This window comes from Cnephaeus nilssonii (assembly GCF_951640355.1).
Source record: "Cnephaeus nilssonii genome assembly, chromosome: 21".
Lineage (NCBI taxonomy): Eukaryota > Metazoa > Chordata > Mammalia > Chiroptera > Vespertilionidae > Cnephaeus > Cnephaeus nilssonii.
Window position 1 is genome coordinate 6,679,677 of NC_137092.1, and position 25,212 is coordinate 6,704,888.

At 37.6% G+C, this 25,212-nt stretch overlaps 1 protein-coding gene across 4 annotated transcripts; it reads right to left on the minus strand.

Annotated features, from left to right (window-relative positions):
* Positions 1 to 2,087: 2,087 nt before the first annotated feature.
* On the minus strand, positions 2,088 to 21,448 carry LRIF1 (ligand dependent nuclear receptor interacting factor 1). Of its 4 annotated transcripts, none has more exons than XM_079760608.1 (4): positions 21,219 to 21,448; positions 10,432 to 11,944; positions 8,991 to 9,251; positions 2,088 to 8,165 (listed from the first exon to the last, which is right to left on the minus strand). In XM_079760608.1, exons 2-4 carry the CDS (start codon positions 11,929 to 11,931, stop codon positions 7,755 to 7,757), a joined length of 2,172 nt encoding a protein of 723 aa, XP_079616734.1. In that variant the 5' UTR covers positions 11,932 to 11,944; positions 21,219 to 21,448; the 3' UTR covers positions 2,088 to 7,754. The 4 variants fall into 4 exon arrangements, with proteins under 4 accessions (XP_079616734.1, XP_079616733.1, XP_079616736.1 ...); XM_079760607.1 differs by lacking the exon at positions 21,219 to 21,448 and adding an exon at positions 20,848 to 21,210; XM_079760610.1 differs by lacking the exon at positions 10,432 to 11,944 and having other exon boundaries at positions 21,219 to 21,431.
* Positions 21,449 to 25,212: the final 3,764 nt, after the last annotated feature.

Genomic DNA, 25,212 nt, shown 5'->3' on the forward strand with positions numbered 1-25,212 from the left:
TAGAGCATCAGCCTGCACACTGAAGGGTCGCAGGTTCAACTCATGGTCAAGGGCACGAGTACGGGTTGCAGATTCAATCCCCGGCCCCAGTCTGGGAGTGTGTAGGTGGCAACCAATTGATTTGTCTCTCTCGCATCAGTGTTCCTCTCCCTTTCTACCTCCCTCTCTCCCATCACTCTCCCTAGAAATCAATGGAAAAAATTGTCCTGATGTGGTTCAGTAGTTGAGGTTCAACTGATGAACGAGGAATCTGGCCATCTCACCTCCTTGTGAGGAGCTATTTTCTTTCAATCTGATTCTGGAACTTGAAGTCCACAGGGCAGAAAGTCAAAAAGAAAAAATGAATGTAGCATGAGGGAGAGCAAGAACAAGCTGGAACAAGCTGAAGGCCATGGGGCAGATTGATATCTGTGTCATTTCTTGGTGTCTATGACCTAGATGGTAGGCATGTCCTTCAGAAGACTGGATTCTTTGTTACAGAGATAAACACAGTCACCTGACCAAGACGTAAGAGAGGCTAAAGAAAGATCCAGGAGATGTCCTTTCAGACTTGGTCATGCCTCAGGCCAAAAAATGAGCTAGTAGATCAGAGACAATGTGTGTTAGCTACAAAATGCTGCTTCATTTTGCCCTTCGAGTCTTCCACAAGTGTCTCGAACTAGAAATAAAAGGGGAATTCTTGGAAATGTAGTTCAACCTAGCCAAGCTGACAATACAAAGACTCCCAGAGGTAGAAATATTTTTCTTAAAGAAGACATAATGAACAGTTGTATAGTAATCGTATATGTTTAAGTTGTTTTATTCAAGGAAATAGGTAAGCGTATGTCCAAGGCTCTTGAATTTTTGAGAATATCTTTTTCTTCAATCCTTACCCAAGGATATTTTTTCCCATTGCTTTTTAGAGAGTGGAAGGTAGAAAGGGAGGGAGGGAGAGAAAGAGAGACAAAGACAGAATGAGAAACATTGATGTGAGAGAGGGAAACAGATTGGTTGCCTCCCACACAAGCCCCCACTGGGGCCAGGATTGAACCTGCAACCCTTGACCAGGAATTGAACCCGAGACCATTCAGTACTCAGGCTAATGCTCTAACCACTGATCCACGCTGGCCAGGGTGAGAATATCTTTTTCTTGATATCATATATTATTCAAAATTTAGATATTTAGAAAAGTCTCTACATTTTACCTCTCAGAACTCTGTAAAAGTTGTTTTTTTCCCTTAGTGTTATTGAAACAAAAGTAGAAACTCAAGAATGATTCTTACTCCCTTTTAGGTAACATTATTATTTTTTTTTGTCTGAATAGTTCATAGTTACTCTTTCTTTGTTCTTATAGCCTAAACCTTTCATCAAAACATGGTAGATATGGTTTTTGTGACAGACATTATCAGCTGATACCGTATCAGCTCCCTTTCTTCTTCACCAACAGAAACATTGTTCCTAACTAAAATTTATCAGCCTTTACTGCAGTTTGCCCAGTAACCCAATAATACATAAGAGAGGTTCTGCTTTCCTAATGTTTCGCCTCCTTATTACTTTTTTTCCTGTTCTTGAAACTAGAATAAGACATTTGGAGGTAAAGCGCCTTCATATAACTATATTGTTGTCAATCTCTCCCTTGAAGTCCTCTAGAAGTTTTTTTTATATATTTAGGTGCTCCTATATGGGGGGCATATATGTTTACCAGGGTTATATCCTGTTGCATCACTCCCTTTAGTATTATGTAGTGACCTTTATTATCTCTTGTTATGGCCTTCATTTTGAAGTCTATTTTTTAGATACAAGTATTGCTACCCCAGCTTTTTTTCATTTCCATGGAAAAAAATTTGCCATCCTTTCACTCTCATCCCTGAGGTGGGTCTCTTGTAGACAGTATATATATGGGTAATGCTTTCTTATCCATTCAGCTACCCTATGTCTCTTGATTGGAGCATTTACATTTAAGTTATTGATAGGTACTTATTTATTGCCATTTTTATTCTTTAAGCCTATGTTTCTCTCTCTCTCTCTCTCTCTCTCTCTCTCTCTCTCTCTATATATATATATATATATATATATATATATATATATATATATATATATATGCTAGAGGCCCGTTGCACAAAATTCATGCACTCGGGGTGGGGGTAGGGGGGGAGTCCCCTCAGCCCAGATTGCAAGAGGGCGTAGGCCAGGCCGAGGGACCCCACCAGTGCATGATCAGGGCCGGGGAGGGACAGGGAAGGTTGGCCAGCCAGGGAGGGCCTGTGGGAGGGCTCCAAGGTGTGTCTGGCCCGTCTCGCTCAGTCCCGATTGGCTGGACCACAGCAGCAAGCTAACCTACCGGTTGGAGCGCCTGCTGCTCAGTGCACATCGTAGCAACTGGTCGACTGTCTGCCCCCTGGTGGTCAGTGTATATCATAGCGAGTTGAGCGGCCTTAGCATATCATTAGCATATTATGCTTTGATTGGTTGAATGGATGACCGGACTGGACATTTAGCATGTTAGGCTTTTATTATATTTATAAAAGGCTAATATGCAAATCGACCCAATGGTGGAGTGACCAGTAGCTATGACACTCACTGATCACCAGGGGGCAGACGCTCAGTGCAGAAGCTACCCCTGGTGGTCAATGCACTCCCACAGGGGGAGCGCCGCTCAGCCAGAGGCCGGGCCTCACCGCTGGCAAGCACAGCGGCGGTGGTAGGAGCCTCTCCCGCCTCTGAGGCAGCACTAAGGACCCCTTGGGGGATCCCAGACTGCAAGAGGGCACAGGCCAGGCTGAGGGACACCCCCAACCCCCAGTGCATGAATGTCATGTACCATCTCTTCCAGTGCATGTGTGTGTGTGTGTGTATTACAGTCCTTTTAACATTTCTTGCAATGCTCATTTGGTGGTAATAAACTCCTTTTAGCATTGTTTTTGTCTGGGAAGATCTTTATTTCACTATTTTTGAATGATAGCCTTTCTCAATAGTCTTAGTTTCAGATCCTTGCTTTTCATTACCTTGAATACTTCATACCATTCCCACTGACCTGTAGAGTTTCTGATGAGAAATCAGATGCCAGCCATATGGGAGCTCCTTGCTGTGTTCTCTCCTCATATGGCCTTTCTTCAGTGAGAACATGCTAGTTCCTCAGTGCATTCATGATGATGGTGGTTGGTAGTCGAGGCACTCTAATGTCTCATCTTATAAGGACACTAACCCTATTTCATCAGGGCCCCATCCTTCTGATCTCATTTAACCTCAATTACTGCCTTAGAGACCACATTTCCAAGTACATTTGTTAGTATCTGCATTCCAGTTTGGGTTCCCTCCATTTCCTAGTTGGTTTTAATAATTTGCTTGGGGGTATGGGAAGGGTATGCAAGACATTACTGTGATTTTTATGAGTCAGAGCTATAGAAAAAGTTTAAAGAAATGTTACTCTACATCAGGCGTCCTCAAACTATGGCCCGCAGGCCACATGTAGGTGTTTTTGCCGTTTTGTTTTTTTACTTCAAAATAAGATATGTGCAGTGTGCATAGGAATTTGTTCATAGTTTTTTTTAAACTATAGTCCAGCCCTCCAACGGTCTGAGGGACAGTGAACTGGCCCTGTTTAAAAAGTTTGAGGACCCCTGCTCTACATAATCCCTACTAACCTATTCCCAGCCCCCTTTTCTTTTCCTTAGTCAGTCTCATTAGTTTTTCATTTATCCTTTCTGTATTTCTTTCACATAAATGAACAGATTTATTTTTTTATATCTTTTTTCTTATATGAAGGGCAGCATGCTGTAGACTCTTTTGTAGTTTGCTTTTTTCATTTTACAATATATCTTGGAGAATTATTACATATATGTTCATAAAGCTCTTCCTCATTCTTACAGCTACTTAGTATTCTGTGTGGACATACCATAAATTTTTTAACCACTCTCCTATCAATGGGCATTGAAGTTGTTTTCAATACTTCGCAAAAACAAAATTGTAATTAATAAACTTTTATATATATATTTTCATATTGTTGGAGGCACATCTTAAAAATACAATTGCTGGTCTTATTGGTTGAAAGGTAAATACGTTGCTTTGTTAGACATTGCCTAATTTCCTTCCAAAAGAATGTACCAAATTGTATTCCCATAGCAGTGTCCTCACAGCCTTGCAAACAGAATGTGTTGTCATATTCTTAAATCTTTTCCAGCTGACCGAGAAATGGTATCTGACTGAATACCATTTATCCAATTTTTAACTTGCATTTATCCAATTTTGAATTCATTTTTTAACATTGTCATGCTTGGAAGACCATTTCTATACCTTTAATGGTGAATTATCTGTTCATGTATTTTTCTCATTTTTCTGTTGGGTTTTTGGTCCTTTTCCCTTCCTTATACTTCAAACAAAATCACTTGGCTATCTTGGTTGAGGCAATTTTGGGTGTGGATGATAATCGGAAGCTGGACTTGGTCTGTGTTAACTTTGAGATACCCATTAGACTTTTAAGTGGAAATGTCAAGAAGGCTGTTGGAGATACAATGTTGGGAGTTCCCAGATATAGATAGCATTTTGATCCATGTGAACCAGATGAGATCAACACATGAGTGCAGATGTAAAATAAACTCCAACATTACCAAGATCATGGAGAAGGGAAGGAACCAGCCAGAGATTAAGAAGGACCAATATGGCAGAAGGAAAACAAGAATTTGGTGTCACAGAAACAGAGCAAAGAACAAATTTCAAAGACAGTCTGATAAAGTGTCAATTGACCATACGATAGCAATTGTTAGAGACTTTGAGGGGGGAAAAAGCTTTAGTGGAGTGGTAAAGATAAAACCCCAATTTAAGTGAAATTCAGAATGAGAAATAGGAGTTTGAGACCATCAGCATATTTAGGAAATTTTGTTGTAAAGTATTCAAGCCACATTTTGTATCATAAAGTACAATGGAAAGAATTATGGGTGCTTGAGGATTTCATGAGCAGCAAAACCGTAATAAAGCAGAAAACTCAAAAGGAGAAAGTAGGCTAAAACAAATGGGTTAAATAAAAAGAAGAAATGAAATGGAAAGTGGATGCAATGTCCTTAGGATAATTTTAGTTGAACTTATTTAATGAATAGTGATATATTAGGAATTATTCAAGATATAATTATAATTCATTTCATATTCTCTTCTTCTAATCCTCAAAATTCATTTCCTTGGTTTTTCCCAATTTTTAAATGTACTCAAGACATTAGATGAGCCCAGTTTTATTGTATTTATCCTATCCTCCTAAGGGATGTTTATCCAGATCTATGGCTTTAATTAATATCTATTTACTGAAAGCCTTTAATATCTATTAATATTTTTAGTTTAGTGGGAATATGAAGTTTCAACTTTTAATACTTTAGCTTATTGTATTTTCTATAACATACATATGTTGCTTCTTTAATAATAAAAACACAAGTTTTTTTTTTTCAAAAGGAAGTAATGACTCATGAAACTATGTTCTCACTGATGGGTAAATTAAGATGATGAATTAAGAAGACTGACAATTGATCACTGGATCTAGCTAGCTACATGGAAGTCACTAGTGTCCTTGACAAGATCCATTTTGGTAAAGTAGCGGAAGCAAAACCCAGTGACTGGAATAGTTTGGCGGTTCCTCAAAATGTTAAACAAAAAGTTAGGATATGATCTAGCAATTACACTCTTAGATACCCGAAAGAATTGAAAATATATGTCCACACAAAAACTTCTACCCAAACTTTCATAGCAACATAACATCCTAGTAGCTAAAAGTGTAAACCAGTGGTCGACAAACTCATTAGTCAACAGAGCCAAATATCAACAGTACAACGATTGAAATTTCTTTTGAGAGCCGAAAACCGACTTCTGCGCATGGGCCACGAAGTTTCAATCACACTGTACATGCGCGCCCGCTCGTGGTATTTTGTGGAAGAGCCACACTCAAGGGGCCAAAGAGCCGCATGTGGCTCGTGAACCGCAGTTTGCCAACCACTGGTGTAAACAATCCAAATATCCATAAGTGAGTAAACAAAGTGTGGTATATAGCCATACAATGAAATATTATTCAGCAATTTAAAAAATTAAGTACTGCTCTAGCTGGGTGGCCCGGTTGGCTGGAGTGACATCCTGTACACCAAAAGGTTGCAGGTTCGATTCTCAGTCAGGGGACATAACTAGATTGTGGGTTCAATCCCCAGTTGGGGCATGTACAGGAGGCAATCAATGTTTCTCTTTCACATCGATGTTTCTCTCTCTCTAAAATCAGTACATATATCCTTAGGTGAGGATTTTTTAAAATCTAAATAAAGAATTTTAAAAATTAAGTACTAAAGCATACTAGAGAATAGATGAACCTTGACATTAGCTAAGAGAGAGAAATAAACCAGTCACTAAATAAAATATTTTGAATGATTCATTCCATGTATATGAAATGTCCAGAACAGGCAAATCTATAGAGATAAGAAAATGTATTCATTGTTGCTAAGGCTGGAGGAAGGAGGTTCTGGGGAGTGATTGCTAATTCCTATGAGGTTTAGGGTAGGGGGAGGTGGAAGTGATGAAAATATTCTAAAATTAGATGTCTATGTTGCAAACTGTGAATATAGTAAAAGCCACTGAAGCATACACTTTAAAAGAGTGAATTTTATGATACATAAATTATCTCAATAAAACTGTTACAAAAAACAAAAGGCAGGAGAATCTAGTTGATGATCACTTTGTATTTGTTCTGATCTACCACCAAAATTTAACAGCCATTTGTGAAGAACCTGAGAATTGAACTCACAACCTAGTTATGTACCCTGACTGAGAATATTAAATGAATTATAATTATATCTTGAATAGTTCCTGACTAATATATCAGTATTTTCTGTTTTCTATTTTGTCAATGTACAGGTTTTATTTGATCTTACTTCTAGGAATTTATTAATCATTTTTTAAATAACCTTTTTTTCCTTCTCCCTTATCCCTCCCCCCTTTCCAAACTCTCCAAAACAAAGATAGCCAGATAGAAAACTGTTTTGACTCTTTTAAGAAAAACCACATTTTACATTTTTTAAAAGTATTAAATGTGGTCATTGTTCACATTTACTTTTCACACAGTCCAAGTTACATATTTCAAAAAAGCAGCATTTGCCTAGAAATAATAACATATCATGTTAAGCAAACAATACATTATATAGCCTGAATTCTAAAACTCAGTTTGGATTATATGAAACTATTTTGTAAAAGTTACAAAACAGGTATCCCTCAGTCTTAAAAAAAATGTTTGAATTTTTAAATAATGCTGCTATATTTTTTTCATGATATTAAATAAATTTACAGTGGTAAGCAGAAGGTATCATCATTTCATGGGTAAAGAAACTAAGTGAGTACATATACAAGCCCAGTGGCAAAACTAAGTAAGTTTTGGAATTGATTTCCTCTCTTGGATTTTATAATTTCAATAGTATACCTTAGCAATTTAGCTAAAGATACAAACAATAATAAAAATCCTGCACAAATATTCAAACTTGGGGAATTCTAGTTAAAAATAACAAAACAAAAACATTAGGCAAATTTTCCTTCAAAAAAAAAGGGTAAACAAAGATTTAGATAGCCCATGTACATTATTGAAGTTATATGTGAATCAACCTTTTCTGCATTCCTTAAACAAAATTTTATAATCAACTGATGAAAAACCAAACTTCATATTCAATGACACTTTCAGAATGTATCTATAGTTAACTTAATGCAAAAACATCTGGTAAAAACAGAGCTAATTCATTGAAGTCTTTAAGTATGGCAACATTTTATTATTTTTGGTGCATCTTCTTACGCATTTCTTCAAGGGCTGCTTCTTTCTCTCTCAGCATCTGTTTAAGTCTTCTAATTTTTTCATCTCGAATGGTTTCTTCTAACTCTGGTGGTGTCATGGGAAAAATATCTTCAGTATAATTTCTGGTAAAGGAATGACTTTGTCCAAAATCTGCATTTGAACTCAAAGTGACTTTCTCCTGGTTTTCATGAGTACAGTGTTCTACCTCAGTTCTTTCTTCTCTGGTTTTATTGCAGCTTGTGACAATGTTATGGTGTGATACATCTGAAGTTGGTAAAATACAGCTAATTCCTCCATTTAAAGCTGTGTTATAAGCACTCGCGGTTTTTCTCTTCTTTGCGTGATCCATCTTCTTCACGGTTTTTGCTTTTCTTTTCTTATCAAAACCCTGTTGCAATGTTGAGTACAATTCCAATGGAAAAGCAAATTATTAGTGCCATATATAGTGTGTGCTCTGAAATTTAACAAGTTTGAAGATACAAATATACAGCAATTAAATTCAACTCAACAAAATATATTGAGAACAACTACAGCAAGAGATTAATATTTATGGTACCAAAAAACCAGCAATATCCTAAAGATTTTCATTGAGAATGAATTGCTGAATTCACATTTTCCTGCTTATATTAGGTATTAGAATCTATACTGATCTACCACCAAAATATAACAGCCATTTGTGAAGAACCTGAGAATTGACTTACATTTTTTTCCCCTTTGCATGCTAGGCACATACTAAAGACTTTCATTGGGAAAGATAGACTGAGCTCTGATCTTATAAGTAGAATGACAGTAGGCAAAGTTACGGGGATGCTTCTTTTCATCATCATTGACCATGTAAATTTCTTAAGATGTTACTAGTAAGAGTAATATATTGCAATAAACATCTGCATGCTTGTATTTTCCCTACACTTGGATTATTTATTTTAGATAGGGTCTTCAAAGTAGTATAATTAAAAAGCTATGGCCATTTTCTTATAATTTTATGATGAAAAATAAACAGCAGGTGAATAAAAATACTTGAAACATCATCATTAATTAACCATGGATGCATTTTTACCTATGCATATATAGTTCTTTTTAACACCATTTTGGTATAATATATATACATATATATATGCCAAGTTGGTAACTATTATTTATATTAAGACATAAAAAAATTAATACACTCATGTCTCTTTGGAGTACCTACAAAGAATACTTTAAAATCTTTTACCTGTTTTCTCTCTTCCTCCTTCACTGTAAACTTTGTCTCTTTGTCACTCTTCACCAAACTCCTAAAGGAATCAAAATCTCCAGCACCCAAATGGTCAGGAATCCGAGTAAGTCTTATTCTCAAATCTTTAGTGAGACCAAACAGCTTTTTAAATTCAGCATCCGTCTTCAGATATGCCTTACTGCTGCTTCCTTGAGAATTTTTCTTGTCATTTCTTTCTTGAGCATCTTTTTGTAATGTTGATGCCATCTCATTCTGGATCTGAAATGAGGGAAAGAAAACACACAAACAATACTACCCATTACTTAAGCTATTTTATCAGACTGGTAACTAAGGGATTTCCTCATCTTACTTCAAGCATGCTTTAAAGTCCTAAATGGTTGGTTTGCATTACCCTTGCCTTACCACCCACACTGAACTGAACTGAGACAAATAAATAAGAAATGTTTCCATGCAATTTCTTATTTATTTCACTTTCTTGCACTAGAAAGGTTACAGTTACTAAATTCTCAAACAACTGAAATGAGAACACACACTAATGACAAGTTAAAAATAATCTAAGTGACATTAATTAGAAATTGTAGTCGTCTGAAAAAGTCTTATGCCTTTAACCAATCTTAGAGTCAAATCAGAATTTACTTCCGTATATCTCTGGAGTTCAATAAATTCTGTACTGAAAGAGAAGAAATACTGACATTAAGTAGACCTCCAAGTAAGAAAAAGGTGGGTACAAATATTTAGTGAGCACAGAAACACACATCTTATGTAGAACAGAAAGATTCCTATGTGGATGTTGGATAATTGGATTCGGAGTCAGAAAGTAGGGCTTAAAAAAAAAAGGGAAATTTATCTACTAAAAAAAAAATTCAATAGAAGATAAATCCTATTTCCACAAATGACTTAAAAGGTACTGTATGGCCCTGTTCTACCCCTTACCCCTTCCACCATCTACCTTTAAAAAAATTGACATATATACCACAAAACAAACCCCCACCTCTTCTACTACATGCATAATATTGATCTCTTCATTACTAAAAAAGTAGGCTATTAAAAAAAATATATATATATACACATGCATATGTATGCATGTGTATACAAATGTATGCATATATGAACACATAATTTTACTAAGCTTTTAATTCACATTATCCTTTTCCAACTCTTCTAAACCCTGTCGCTCTGTGATTTTGTTTGACTTTGTTTTAAAATTTGGCATGCCAAATGACAGGACAAAGATACCGCTTGGTCTCTCTCAATTATATTCCTCCTCAAACATTTCCTTCAGATAAAAGCTTTGACTTAGCATTCACGTGTGTATGGTGTGTGTGATGCAGTGGAGGATGGGAGAAGAGGGGAGAAAGGTATTATAGATAACTTTGAGAATTAAAAAAGAAAACTTTTCTATGCAGATAAAAAGAACACCCTGACATGGGAAAATTACCTTTGGTTCTTGGTCTCTGAAAACACACTGTTGTGAAGTAATACTTGTTGCATCAACAGAGGAACTTATTTTCTCTATGCTTTGGATGATATTTTCTTTTGGGGGGGCATTTTGTCCTGTACTAAATCCATGTGGAAAGTCTGCCTTTAGGAATAAAGTCTTACTCTGTTTTAAGTAGTTAATGGGTGGGTTCAGATTATTTGGGTGTAGGATAGAAAGAGATGGTGTCTCCACTTTTTTATTCTTCTCTGCCCTTAGATTGGCCATGGAAGCAAGCTGGGTGTTTGAAAATGATTTTGTCTCCATCTGGGAAGATTTATTTTTAGCCAAAACAAAGTTTACAACCTCTCTGGATAGTTCTGTTACTGGACTTGAGCTCACTATCTGTGATATATCTTTTCTTGGTGGAATATCAGGAGAAACAGAATTCTGTTGATCAATTTGTGATGACAAAACATCTGTCCCCTTTTTAGCCAACAGATAGATTTTCCCATTACACATAACCAACGCATTATCTTTAATAGGCATACTTTTGGCTTGTGCCCCACTAGGACTGCTGGTACTCAATGGTGGCATCTTTATAGTATTACCTCCCACACTTTTCTTTTCTACAAAACTTTTTAAAATCTGTGAAGCCACATTATTTGAAGACTTAACAGGAACAAGAGATGGAGTACAAGGCTGTCGATTTTCTTGAAAAATCCATTTCACTGGAGCAGCTTGAGAATGCTGACCACCTTTTAATTGTGTCTCTTTTGCAACATTCATTGGAATTTGTGTGGCATTTAGTATCACTGGCTTGGCTATTTCTGTAACAGGTTTTGGATAAATGTGTTGAAAGTTCTTGGTAGCTACATTTTTCACTGTTTTTACAGGAGATACGTAAATAACAGAAGGTATTTGGGAGGCCTCAACTGTTCCTGAGGAGCTTGTGGTTGCAGTTGCAAGTATCTTTTGCTGAATTGAAGGAGGTAATGATGTCGCTGGTACAGATTTCACTTCAGCATGGGCTGGAATCTGTAAATGATGCCCAGAAGGCAAAACTGGAGGTTTCACAGTCATTGGAAGGCTCTGAGTATTTACTAAAATATAAGATGAATCGTTTTGTGTTGAGGAGGAAGTAACAGCCAATGTTTGCATGGTGAGTCCATCAATTTTCACACCATGACTCTGAACTTTAGAAACTGATGAGGTAAAAGTGTCAGTTCCCACAGTAGTAACTCTAACTTTTTCTGCTGTATCTACTGTTCTTGTAAGTAAATAGTTTGAAGAACTGGCTGGCTGAAAAATGGGCAATTGAGCTGTTGATGAACTTGTGGAAGAGCTGGAAATCTGAGTCTGAAAAGTAACTTGAACTGGGCTTCCTGTATTCCCTTTCAAAGCATCAGACATAACTGAAGATTGAACTAGTGGTATAAGATTTCCAGAGAAATTAGGAATTGGAAGTAATTGCAGAAGATTTTTTCCATCCGAGCCAATCGTCTGAACTACTTGGTACATGCAGCCTGAAACACTTAAAAGAACACGAGTAATAAATACAACGTACTACATGATACATACATTTTATTTAAAACCAAATTATTTTCAAATATTTAAAAATATTTATATATAAAATATAATAAAAGTATATCATTTGAAATATTACAAAGTAAAAGTTTTGAAGAAAAAAACAGTCAAAGAAATGATCACAACCTTTAGATTTCACATTAGGCAATACATATAAGATAGGAACATTTACTCTCAAACTGTGTTTCCTACTGTTTCACCCGATATAAAGTTATGTCTACTACTAGAATATGCTCCTCTTAAACTATTAGTATCCTCCCGCCTCCTTTTCCTTGAGTTCTTTCCTCTTGTCGGCCTCCTTTACTTTTATTGACTAGAATTCTCATTTCACTTCCATTTATGCTTATCCTATTTCCCTCACTCTTCCCAACCCAATCTGTTGTGTTCTTCCCACTGACAATGACTTCCAAGTTCTACTGTTAGCCATTCTTCTTTTGCCAAGGCATCTCTTATGGTAATCCTTGGTGTGCCACATTTTCAGAGACTAAGCTGAGCTACTCTTGTGGGAACCATTTTCTTCTTTGATTTATTGTCTCAGCACATCTGAAGTTTGGTGCTAAACAGTCCTTAGTATGCCAATTACTCATATTAGTTCCGATTGCCTACCAATTTCATATATAACTGCAATGTCATTTTAGCTGAATGGTTTTCAATGAACATGGAACACATTAAAAGTAACTTTTTACAAATTTTTTATTTACTTATTTTAGTAACATTTTTTCATCTAACCAATTTTGATCTGGTTACTTATGAGCTATTTTTTAGTACAGATTGTAACATTTTTTAAAAATCCCATGTCAATCGCTGTATAATCAATTATTTGTAGATTTCTTAAATGTAGGCACCTCAATCTATTTACACCTAAAACTACCTTTCAATCTATTTACACCTAAAACTACCAGACCTCATGGAACTCAAGGTCATCACACATACTGTTTCTCTACCTAGGCACTCCTCTCCCACCCACATAACTCAAATCTCAGCATAAGTGATCTTCCCAAGTATCTGACCACCTCAATTACCCTTCCCCTCCTTCATAGTCTAAAATTCTACACCTGCTGATTTCCTTCATGGTACATATCACAAGCTATCATCAAGTCTTAATTAATCTCGTGCTCAATTCTAGCAACATGAGTACAGATCCATGTCCTATAAAACCAGTGTGCCCTTATATGACTAGGATCAAATAAAGAAAAAAATGTAAGGGCAAAGGAGTTCTCAAAAGTGTAAAGCTGTATATTACTGCATATACTAGTATGTGTTTTTAAACCTCAGGTATTAACAAAAAGGAAAGCCAAAAATTGTATGCATCCTAGAAAGCACTGGAACTCAGTTTTATCTTTCTCTAACCCAAAATAACATAACTGCAGCTTACAAATATTTAAAACAGCTTTCTGGCTACTTGATATTGCTTCAATAGGTTATATTTACTTTTAGTAAGTGAAAAGTTAATCTCTAAAGAGAAGCACAAACATAAAGTATAAATTCTTGCATTCAGGGCTTGAAGAGGAAAACCAACCTCACTTTCCCACCCCCAAAAGTACATATAAACTGGATCAGAACTTAATGCCTGTTATAGTTCAGGCACCAGCCTGTTATGGGGAAAGGGTCAGTAAAGTAGCCTTTGGACCTCCCTGATTTTATATAGTCCACAAGCTAAGGATGGTTTTTAAATTATGATTTTTTTAAAACTCTCAATATTTTTGTGATGTGAAAATTTTATGAGATTCAAATTTCAGGGTCCATAAAGTTTTATTAGTACACAGATGCACTCATTTTTTTTCATGTACTGTTTATCGCTGCTTTCCTGCTGCAACAGAACTGAGTAGTCACAGCAGAGATCATATGGCCTGCAAAGCCTAAAATATTTAATATCTGGCCCTTCACAGAAAATGTTTGCTTGCCTCCAACCTAGTTCATCCCACAATCCCTACAAGAACTTAAACATACCTGGTTTATAGACATGTAACTAGATAAGTATAATTGAGATAAATGATGTATTTGGATGAGTATAAAAATGCCTGCTGCGCCTTTTCTTAAAACACTCTCTTCCCAAGGCTTCCTGATCTGACACTCTCCTGTGTAGTGAGTGCCTTCCTTAGTCTTCTTTGCCAACTCATCCTACTTGAATCAACCTTCAAATGTTGGAATTCACCAAAGCGTAAACTGAATTCTTTCTACTCTGTAAGATTTCCCTAGATGACTTCTTTTACATGTATGGCTTCAATTAAATTACCATTTATATATCAACAAATCAAATATTCATATCTTAGCTCTTTTGAAATTCAGACTTAATATCCATCTTCCCTCATGACATTTCCATTCAGAATCTCAAATGTACCTAGAATTCAACATGGCCTTTTCCAGTATCTCCCTCTGCCCTTTCTGGTAAATAGTATCCATTTACCTTATATGTTAAAGTCAGAACAACTAATTCCTGCTTTCTTACTATCTATATTTAATTATGAAATCCTGTTGCTATTATCTTCTCTATCTCCCTTGATCTTCGTTTCTTTTCAAATTAACTTTCTTCACTCTAGTCCAAGCAAACATCACCTCTGGCCTAGACTATGATAGTAGCTTCATAACTGGTCTTTTCTTCAGTCAAATAAGCTGTCCCTTCCCTGCTCAAAACATTTCAAAAGCTTCCCACTTTCCTTTAGGAGAAAACAAACAAACAAACAAACAAACAAACAAAAACCCAAGAGAGTTTGATGCAATGGAAGCCAAAGGAAGAGAGAGTTTCAAGAACATTGGGAATTCTTATCGGGAGAGGCCAAGTAGGATACAGATTTAAAATGTACACTGGAGCCCTAGCTGGTTTGGCTCAGTGGATAGAGTGTCGACCTACAGACTGAAGGGTCTGGGGTTCGATTCCAGTCAAGGTCAAGAACTTAGGTTGCAGACTTGATCCCTGGCCAGGGCGTGTGTGGGAGGCAATCAATCCATGGGTCTCTCTCACAACAATGTTTTTCTCTGTGTCTCTCCCCCTCCCTTCTACTCTCTCTAAAAATCAATGGGGAAATATCATCAGGTGAGGATTAACAAAAATAGAAAAGAAAGAAGAAGAAAGCAAGAAAAGCAAGAGAGAGAGAGAGAGAGAGAGAAAGAAGGCACAGAAAAAGGATATTTAAAAAAAGTACACTGGAATGAATGACATGTGTCATCGATGGCCTTAAAAGAGCACTTTAGTGGGGAGAGAAGTTGCTGAGGCGTGAATAGGAAGAAAAGATGAAGATAGCAAGTATAGACAACTCTCTTATGAACTTTGACTATAAAAGGGAAGAGAAAGACTGAAAAGCAGCTGAAGGCTAAAAACAGGGTCAAAGAAGAGATTTTTTTTTTAAAAAAAGCTTAGATGAACCAGAGCATGTGTAAATGCTCAAGTGAGTCATCAAGAGGAAAAGACTGGTAATAAAAGAAGAACACAGGATAATTAAGTAGAAGGATTGATAAGGGGATAGAAAATTAGAACCAGAAGACAGGGTGGAGGGACTGAACCTTAAAGAGAACTGGAGAAATATCTCCTTCCACTGGAACTGAAGAAAGGTTAGGTGCACTTACAGGTAAGTTTATAGCTTTGGTGTCAGAAGGTTGAGGTAATTCTGATCTAAAGGCTTTTTTTTTCTCTCTCTATAAAAAAGGGCATGATACCATCTGTTAAGAAAAAAGAGCAAAAGCACAGAGATCTGAGGAGAATAAAATGATTTGAAATGGTCTTTGTGTGAGAATAAGATGAAGAAAATCTATTTCCAAATCTCATCATTTTCTCCCTTCTATTCCCCTCCAAAAAGGAAAGGAAAATACAGCTTCTTCTATGTCAATATATCAGTAGAGATTCACATAATCCACCAAAGACCATAAATTCCTTAAAAGTAGATTATCCATTTAATCTATATCCTTTACATCTAATACAGCTACTGGCACACTGTAGACATTATTAGCTGAATTTAATTCTACAAGCTATAATTTTTAAAAATCCATGATTTCCTAGTAACAAATGGAATGAGTTCTAAAAATTACACTGAAATGCAAAATGCTAAGGAGATAAATGATAAATCAGGGTGAAATTCATACTTCTTCAATCAATATCTTTTTTTCAGATCTAGAAGAGACTTTCCATTTAAGAGATTAACGAAAAACCCTATAAAGATTCTGTTTTTTTTTTAAAGATCATATTCTGCTAAAGTCAGAACTAAAACTAGACTCTGATTCTGCATCCCATGCTCTGGTTTGGCCACTTAAAAAGAATAATCAACAGGCTAATTATCTTAAACCAGCTGGGTTTGAACTGAGATACTACATTGGAAAAATAATACAGTTTAAGGCTTTAAAAGAGAAAATAGGAATAATCTTAGAAAGATTATGGGCTTCTAATGTTGGCTCATCCAATTACTAGTTGATTGGTAAATTTACTTAACCTCTTTGAATCTGTCTTTTTATCTGTAAAATGGGAAAAATGGGCTTGCTATGAGAAGTAAATGAAGGAACTGGCTGGGATTATAAGCACCCAATATATGCTAGTTATCATCTTCCATTAAAATGTATAATTGGTGCCCAACAATAAGCAAATGAATCAGATAGTCTTCAAAATGTGAGAAATTTAATAAAAAGGTATATCTTTAATAAAAGGTATACTAAACATATTTACAATATTATATAACTGACATTTTTACAACTCTAATACTGATGTGAAGCATTTACATATTAGAAATGGAATGATAAAAATTTTGCAGGCTAATGAACATTTTGTAGAATATACATTTTTGCAAAATATATTTTTTCAACTGCTAGACCTTTTTTCATCTTACTATCTATGACTTAACTTTATTTTATTTTTTAAAATATATATTTATTGATTTTTTTACTGAGAGGAAGGGAGAGGGATAGAGTTAGAAACATCAATGAGAAACATCGATCAGCTGCCTCCTGCACACCCCCTACTGGGGATGTGCCCCGAAACCAAGGTACATGCCCTTGACCGGAATCGAACCTGGGACTCTCAGTCCGCAGGCCGATGCTCTATCCACTGAGCCAAACCAATCAGGGCTGATTTAACTTTAATATACATATATAATATATATAAATACATAATATATACCATATTACATATGTGTGTGTGTGTGTGTGTGTGTGAATTAGAATCTATTATAAATAGCCCAGCAAGGTGGGTATTGCTGTTCCTATTTTATAGTTGAGAAAATATCGAGGTTTTTCTGAATAATTTATTCAGAAATACATGCTCTCTAGGGCAACCCCACCCATTTTTTTGTTTACTTTAGCATAAGTCCAACATACCAGGGTCCAAAAATTCAATTGCATAAATTGAGAAATTAATGAAAAATAGATTTCAGATAGTCTGTAATGGTATGTCTGTCTGTCTCTGTCTCTCTCTCACACACACAATCACAAAAGAAAACATAATAATACCTACACTGTATATAAAACAAAATACACACTGAACTCACAATGGAGCATTATCTAACCAAAGCAAGCCACCTGCTAAGGACACTAGTTTTTAACTTCCCATTGAAGAACAAAGGGTTAAGGGCGGTTAGAAGCCAATTAAGAATCACATGACATCCTAATTCCTATTATTATAGGATGCATTATCATAGGCTTTTATTATAATACCTTCTAAGCTGATGATTCACATCTTTATTTTCAGCTCTGAGCCTTGAGTTTCAGATTCAATATCTCTCAATGGCTTTCCTAGTGTGTTCATCTCAATTTACCAATATCTACCCAGAAAACTGGCATCATAATTGATGGTCTTTTCTTCGAGTCAATTCCCTAACAAGGTCTGACTATTTTCCCTTCTATATTCTTTGAATCCAACCCTTACTTTGCATCAGGCAATTCAAGCCCAAGCATCTCTGAAAGGACAGCTAATATAGAATCTCTAGATGCCTGATCCCTCACCCCCAAATCCATAGATAACATTGCTTATCTAAAATGCACAGGTGACCATGACAGTCCTTTTCTTAAATCCTCCAATCTCCAAGAGATAGTCTAATCTCTTCAGCAGGGCAAACAGAATCAAACAATAAATGCCAATTGTTAGTAATAAGACATACTGGTACTTTATTTTACCAATTCTCTCTGCCTAGACATAGCCTGCATTCTTTTCATGTTAATCCTCACCAGAGGATATTTTTTTCCCCATTGATTTCTTTTTTAGAGAGAGTGGAAGGGAGGGAGGGAGAAGGGAAGAGAGACAGAGAAAAACATCAATGTGAGAGAGACACATCGATTGGTTGCCTCCCACACACACACCCCAATCGAACCCGCAACCTAGGTACATTCACTTGGTGAGGAATGGAACCCCAGACTCAGCCTTTCAATGTGCAGCCAACGCTATAACCACTGAGCACACTTGCCTGGGCGCCTGTATTCATCTTCAATTTAATAACTGATACTTAGATTCCCCAACTCAACTGCTCCAGAAACCTTTCCTACAATTCCTATTCTCTATGCTTTCACAATATCCTGTGCACAACACTTAAAAAATGTAACACATCATCTCCCTTCTAGACTGTAAAGTTTTTCACAATCATGGCCCATATCGTATTTTTTAGTTTGCCTCTCCATTTTGCAGTCTATCAGAGTAGGCACTCACTGAATGCTACCAGATGTTTGAACTATACTGATAGTATTAAACTAGGATATAAACCTAGATCTCAATACCTTCTTTCCACTATACTTTTCTGACTCCTGCTTTGCTCTTTGTTAATAAAGCCTAAGTCAAAATAAACTTAATACCTATTATCACAAATACCTTCCAGATTTTTCCATTGCATACAATTAAATGTGTTAGAAATACTTTAAACAATAAACTTTTTGTATCGCATTAGTAAAAATATTATAAAAGGAAAGCAGTACCTCAAGAAAATTCAAGTAACTATAGGAAAAAAATCAGTAATTTAAAGTTTACGAAGAAAATAAGTGATTTAGTACCATAAAAATATTATCAGAAAAATAAAAACACTAAGTTCCCAATAAAGAACTAACATTAACCAAATGTCTTACAAAATTCTACTTGGAATGCAGATTGTTACTTACAAAACAGAATAGAAACTAATATGCAACCAATAACCAAAGTAAATGGTTTGAGGGGAAAAATGCATTTGAAGATGATGAAAAGAATGCATAAATCAATGAGTTAATGAACTCCAAATGATTCATGAATGTAATAAAAACGTGGTTCAATCGGTAATGTTATAAAATGCCAAAAATAGATAGCCAAAGGGTTAGAAACAGGATTAAAAAGTTAAAGTACACAATAAGTAAAAATACAAAGTTCTTTCTCTATCTTATTTCTGATATTAAAAACAAATGCAATCCTGAAACAAACTGAGTTAAGTTAGGGTAAGTCAGATGTCATCAATATACAGACACTGAAACAAGATAGAAGACAGTCATTAAAAAGTAATCCTACTTCTGCATATCCAACACAGAGCAGTGCCTCTGCCACTCTACCGAACTTCCACCAAAAATAACCCAATAAGCAACATACATACACAAAAGCTGGCTCTTTGATGATTGAAACACAATGCAATAGTTCTTTTTGGCAGTTCTTCAAAATTATATTGTTTCAGCTCACCCCGTTTAGTGGCGGTCTCATTTTAGAATATTACGCATGACTTTTAAAAGTCTTTATTACAACTTAGGTTTTGAATCTACTTCTAATGAAAGGAAACCTACTTCGTGAGCCACAATTTGTACAGAAGTTGTATTCTTAGAACATTTTAACAGTGCTTTTCTATTTTTCCTGTTTCACATATATTCACTCTTTTAATCCTGAACCTATCTCTAGGTGGTCATATTTTAATAATGAAAACTGAGGTACTTAGCCTCATGAAGCTAGAATTACACCTAGGCAGTTTGATTTTCTTCATAAATCCTCTTCCATGAATTTTACATCTTAACTTCCATGTTTCCTTCTTCACATTTTCCTTCTGCAGAGACCCATTAACTTTTTCTCACCACTCATTCATTATACGTCCACTAACCATGGAGTGAACAACTTCAAATATTCTACCGGAGCTAACAGTTTTGTTTCCGTTTCATTTGTCGATTAACAGAAGCTTTCAAAAAAAAACACAAAAACTACTGAGTCAGGGATAAACAATTTTCTAAATTTACGAAGTATGTCTTTAATACTGGAATCTCCCTATATCAAATATAGTTCTTTACATAGATATCCAGTTAGAGATGGCATTCGCACTACCCCTGCTTCAAATACGCTGTTCCAAAAGATTGATTTTACAGGCGCATGTCCAGTTTTTCCTTTTTTTTTCCTTCCTCTCCAAATAAAGCTGTTATTTGAAAAATTTAAAATATTCGATTCCCTTATTCTAGAAAAAAAATTTCGGTTCTGCATTTATATACTCTTATCAATGACACAAATATATCCTCCCTCTTAAATTATGGCTATTTTCACTGAAGGTCCAGCGCCACCTGGGTTGCACTTGCCGCGCAGATCGCTGCTTTTTTTTTTTTTTTTCCTGCGAGTGCGCGAGAACCTTCCAGAAGGGTTTGGTCACACAGGCGCGTCGGCCATGTTGGTTTTCCTCTCCCGTGGAGCTCTATTCAGTCCGCCTATGAAATCGGAGACGCCGGCCAGGGCAGAGGCGGCCCGCGTTAGGCTCTGAGGAGGATTTAAGTTTCCGAGAAGGACGCGCTCTAAGGGCTCTAACCTCCAGGAAGCCGGGCGCGTGAGGAGCTGCTCCCCCCCGCGGGGCGCGCCCCTCGGAGCCGCGGTGACCGGAAACGACGGCCGACTCGACATCCTGCTAAGAGACGGGCGCGGGGCGGGCGTGTCCAGGGAGACTGGAAACCTGTACTTACCAGGGCGAGGCGCTGCCTGGCTTTTCCTCGGCGGCTTTCAAGAAGACTCCTTGTAGGTTATTGGACATTTTACTGGTAGAGGGGTGGGAGGGACCAGCGCATCCAAGAGAGGTGGGCAGTGTGGGACTGGGGTCCTCCCAGGGGCGAGAATCGGAGCGAGAAAAGGCGGGGCGGCAGTTGCCCCGGAGCAACTCTGAAGGGGTTCGAAGCTGAGAGGAGGACAACGGCGAGTTCTCCACAGGGTGTAGCTCCGAACCTCGGAGGGAGGCGGCGCAGCCACCGGAAACAGGAAGAATGGACGCCGAGGACAGAGACGGCCGAGCCCTAAGCTCAGAAAGAACCAGCCCGAGTCCCCGCCCCCCGAAGCTTACCACTTCGCTCCGGAGCCTCTCGGAGTCGGCGCGGGAGGTGTGGCCTGAATGGCACCGCCCCTAATAGTGCCGGGTCCCCGCGAAAGACCGCGCCCACCGAAGCCGCCAGCCGTAGGAAAGCTCGGCCAGCGTCTCCCGGGTCGTCATATCCGGTCGCCAACGTGATTGGCTGGCCGGAGCTCCGCCTTTATAACGCGATCCAATCGCAAGTGACGTTTGCTATCTCTTCTTCCGGATCAAGGAATGAATCACCAAAGAAATTTCTCCAGTTACCTACGCAAATAAAATGTTTCCGGGGTCAATTGTAAATTTTCTGCCTTTGTGTGCGCCGCTAGTGTAACTTTTCCTCGCCTGCCGGACTTCGGAGGGCTCTTGGAATCGTCTTGCGCTGGTGGCGTGAGGAAATTGTAGCCGCAAGACCGCAGCCAGCGCTGTATTATTGCTATTTTCGGAGGATTTATGGGTTATTTCCTCTGTCTTGAAGCTTTGCGTCTACACTTAACCTCTTTCTGCACGCTCATGCCTTGGTCAAAATTATTTGTCATACAGTTAACTCATTCTCTGAAAGTTTCATTTCCCATATAGTTGGGTTTTTTTGTTTTCTTTTTTTCTTGTGGGTTTTTTGCATCTTTATTTGGATCTCCATAGAAAAGCTTTTCAGAAGTTTCTTGATTCCTGCCATTCAATCACACATCCAAGAAAGGTTCAGTCTTTGGTTTAAGGGGTAGACAGTGTAGTTCAGCTGGGGCTAGAAGGAGGTTGTGGGAGAGTGGTTTAAAGATCCAGTTTTACTAGGTACAGACTGTACCTATATAAACTGACTCACTATTTAAATTTAGGAGACTGACATAAGGTAGCCAATTTTAAAGTTTATGTCGATCTTTTAAACATGTTGGCTACTCATTACTATAACTCCTTAGCGATCTAATACTGATTAAAGAACTTTGTGTCCTGATAACATTAACACGTTAAGCGCCAAGCCTGTTTTGTCTTCCTTTCTGTTTACCACGGGTGACTGACATGGCACTTAACATGTTAACAGAAAATATGCCCTAATTGGTTTGTCTCAGTGGATAGAGCATCCGCTGCTGGCAGACTGAAGGGTCCTGATTCCAATCAAGGGCAGATAGGTTGGTTGCAGGCCTGATCCCCAGCCCTGGTGGGGGTGTGCGGAAGGCAACCTGTCGATGTGCCTCTCTCATGTTGATGTTTCTCTCTCCCTGCCTTCCACTCTAAAAATCAATGGAAAAATATCCTGCCCTAGCCAGTTTGGCTTGGTGGATAGAGCGTCAGCCTTCGGACTGAAGGGTCCCAGGTTCAATTCCAGTCAAGGGCATGTGCCTGCGTTGTGTGCTCCATTCCCAGAATGGTGGGTGCAGGAAGAAGCTGATCAATGATTCTCTCTCATCGATGTTTCTGTCTCTCTCTTCCGCTCTAAAAATCAATAATATATATATATATATATATATATATATATATATATATATATATATATATATATATTTGGCTCTGTTGACTAATGAGTTTGCCGACCACTGCCATACACCAAAAGCTGGTGGGTTTGATCCCACCCAAGGATATTTTTCATATATATATATATATGAAAAATATCCTTGGGTGAGGATTAACAGCAACAACAAAAACACACCAAAAAGTAATACTTTCTAACTAGTCTTCTCTCCTTGTTAAGGGTTAATTTCAATGATATAGACTCCTATGTGTGTAACTGGCATTTATCTTTCAGTCAAATACCTCCTATACTAAAGAGGGAGTGGGTGGTGAGCCCTAATACTGTCTTGGTTTTGATCATACTCTTATCTATGAAAGCAAAATTAAAAGTTACCCATTTTTGCTTGTTTCATTCTTCTTACCATTTATTTCTTTTTAAAAAGAATGTTTTTATTGATTTTTAGAGAGAGAGGAAGGAAGGGGGACAGAGAGATAGAAACATCGATGAGAGCAAAACCTCATCAATCAGCTACCTCCTGCACGCCCCCTACTGGTGATTGAGCCAGAAACTTGGGAATAGAAACAGCCACCTCTGATTCATGGGTGGATGCTCAACCCCTGAGCACACCAGTCGGGCTTACCATTTATTTTCTACCTTTTGCAGCTTGGCTTCTCATGTCCCTCATCACTTCCTATAAATAAAACTCATTGTCAGAAATTGGGTTCTCTGGGAAGCAAACTCTTGCAATGGACTTTAGTATGTAGGAAGTTTATTAGGAATCAGAATCTGTGGAAGAGAAGGAGAGGAGGCAAGAATGGGAAGAGGGATAAGTTAGGTTGTGATGTCCAGTCTTAACAATGCCGTAGCCTAACCTACATTTCTAAAACTGGAGTAAACTTTCTTGTTTTTAATTTATTTTTTTGAGAGAAAGGAAGGGAAAGACAGAAACAATGGCTGCCTTCCTAGAATGCATCCTGACCCAGGGATCAAACCCACAACTTAGGTATGTGCTCTGACCAGGATCAAACCTGCCAGCTTTTGGTGTATGGCAGTGGTCGGCAAACTCATTAGTCAACAGAGCCAAATATCAACAGTACAACGATTGAAATTTCTTTTGAGAGCCGAAAACCGACTTCTGTGCATGGGCCACGAAGTTTCAATAGCACTGTACGTGCATGCCCGCACGTGGTATTTTGTGGAAGAGCCACACTCAAGGGGCCAAAGAGCCGCATGTGGCTCGTGAGCCGCATTTTGCTGACCACTGGTGTATGGGATGATGCTCCAACCAACTAAGCCACTTAGCCAGGGCCTGAAGTAAACTTTCAAAGTTTTTCCCAGTGGGGATTCAGGTTTTTCCAAGGAAGCTTGTAGGAACTTAGGCACTGAGCATCTCTTTAACCAAGGCAACTACTCAAGGAGGCTGATAACTGAGGCAAGTCTGTGGCAGCACTCCAGCAAATGGTGGAATAAGACCTTCATTCCTGAAGGGAGGTCAGGGAAGTGCATCACAGCATCCACTGGACTCATTAAATCACTCATTCCAGCGGTTGCAATTAATGTTTCTCTCCCATTCAAATCTTCCCTCAGTAGCACTTTTAATTATTCTTTTACTCTTGATGCTGTTGGCAATATACTTTCTTGGTTTTCCTCCTACTTTTTAAAAAAATATATATTTGTTGATTTCATAGAGAGGAAGGGAGAGAAAGAGGAAGAGAAAAATGGAAACATCAATGGTGAAAGAGAGTCATTGATCAGCTGCCTCCTTCACGCCCCCTACTGGGCATGTGCCCTGACCAGGAATTGAACCATGACCTCCTGGTTCATGGGTTAACATTCAACCACTGAGCACACTTCCTGGGCTCCTCTTATCTTTTTGTCTATTCCTAATCAGTCTCTTTTGAGGATTATCCCTCCCTCCTCAGCCATTAAATAAGAAAGTTCCTTAGATCTTGGTTTTTGATCCTAGTATTTTCTCTTTTTTTAAATAAATCTTTATTGTTCAGATTATTACAGTTGTTCCTCTTTTTTCCCCCCATAGCTTCCCTCCACCCGGTTCCCACCCCACCCCATGCCCTTAAATAAATTCCATTAGTTTTTTCTTATCTGGGAAGGTCTTTATTTCTCCTTTAATTTTATTTTATTTTTAATTTAATAAATCTTTATTGTTCAGATTATTACAATTGTTCCTCTTTTTTTCCCCTCATAGCTCCCCTCTGCCCTTACCGCCCGCCCCCACTGTCCTCATCCATAGGTGTATGATTTTTGTCCAGTCTCTTCCCACACCCGCCACACCCCTTTCTCCCCGAGAATTGTCAGTCCACTCCCTTTCTATGCACCTGATTCTATTATATTCACCAGTTTATTCTGTTCATCAGATTTTTTTTATTCACTTGATTTTTAGATTCACTTGTTGATAGATATGTATTTGTTGTTCATAATTTTTATCTTTACCTTTTTCTTCTTCTTCCTCTTCTTAAAGAATACCTTTCAGCATTTCATATAATACTGGTTTGGATTGAGCTGGCTGGCATCCCGGCCCTTGTT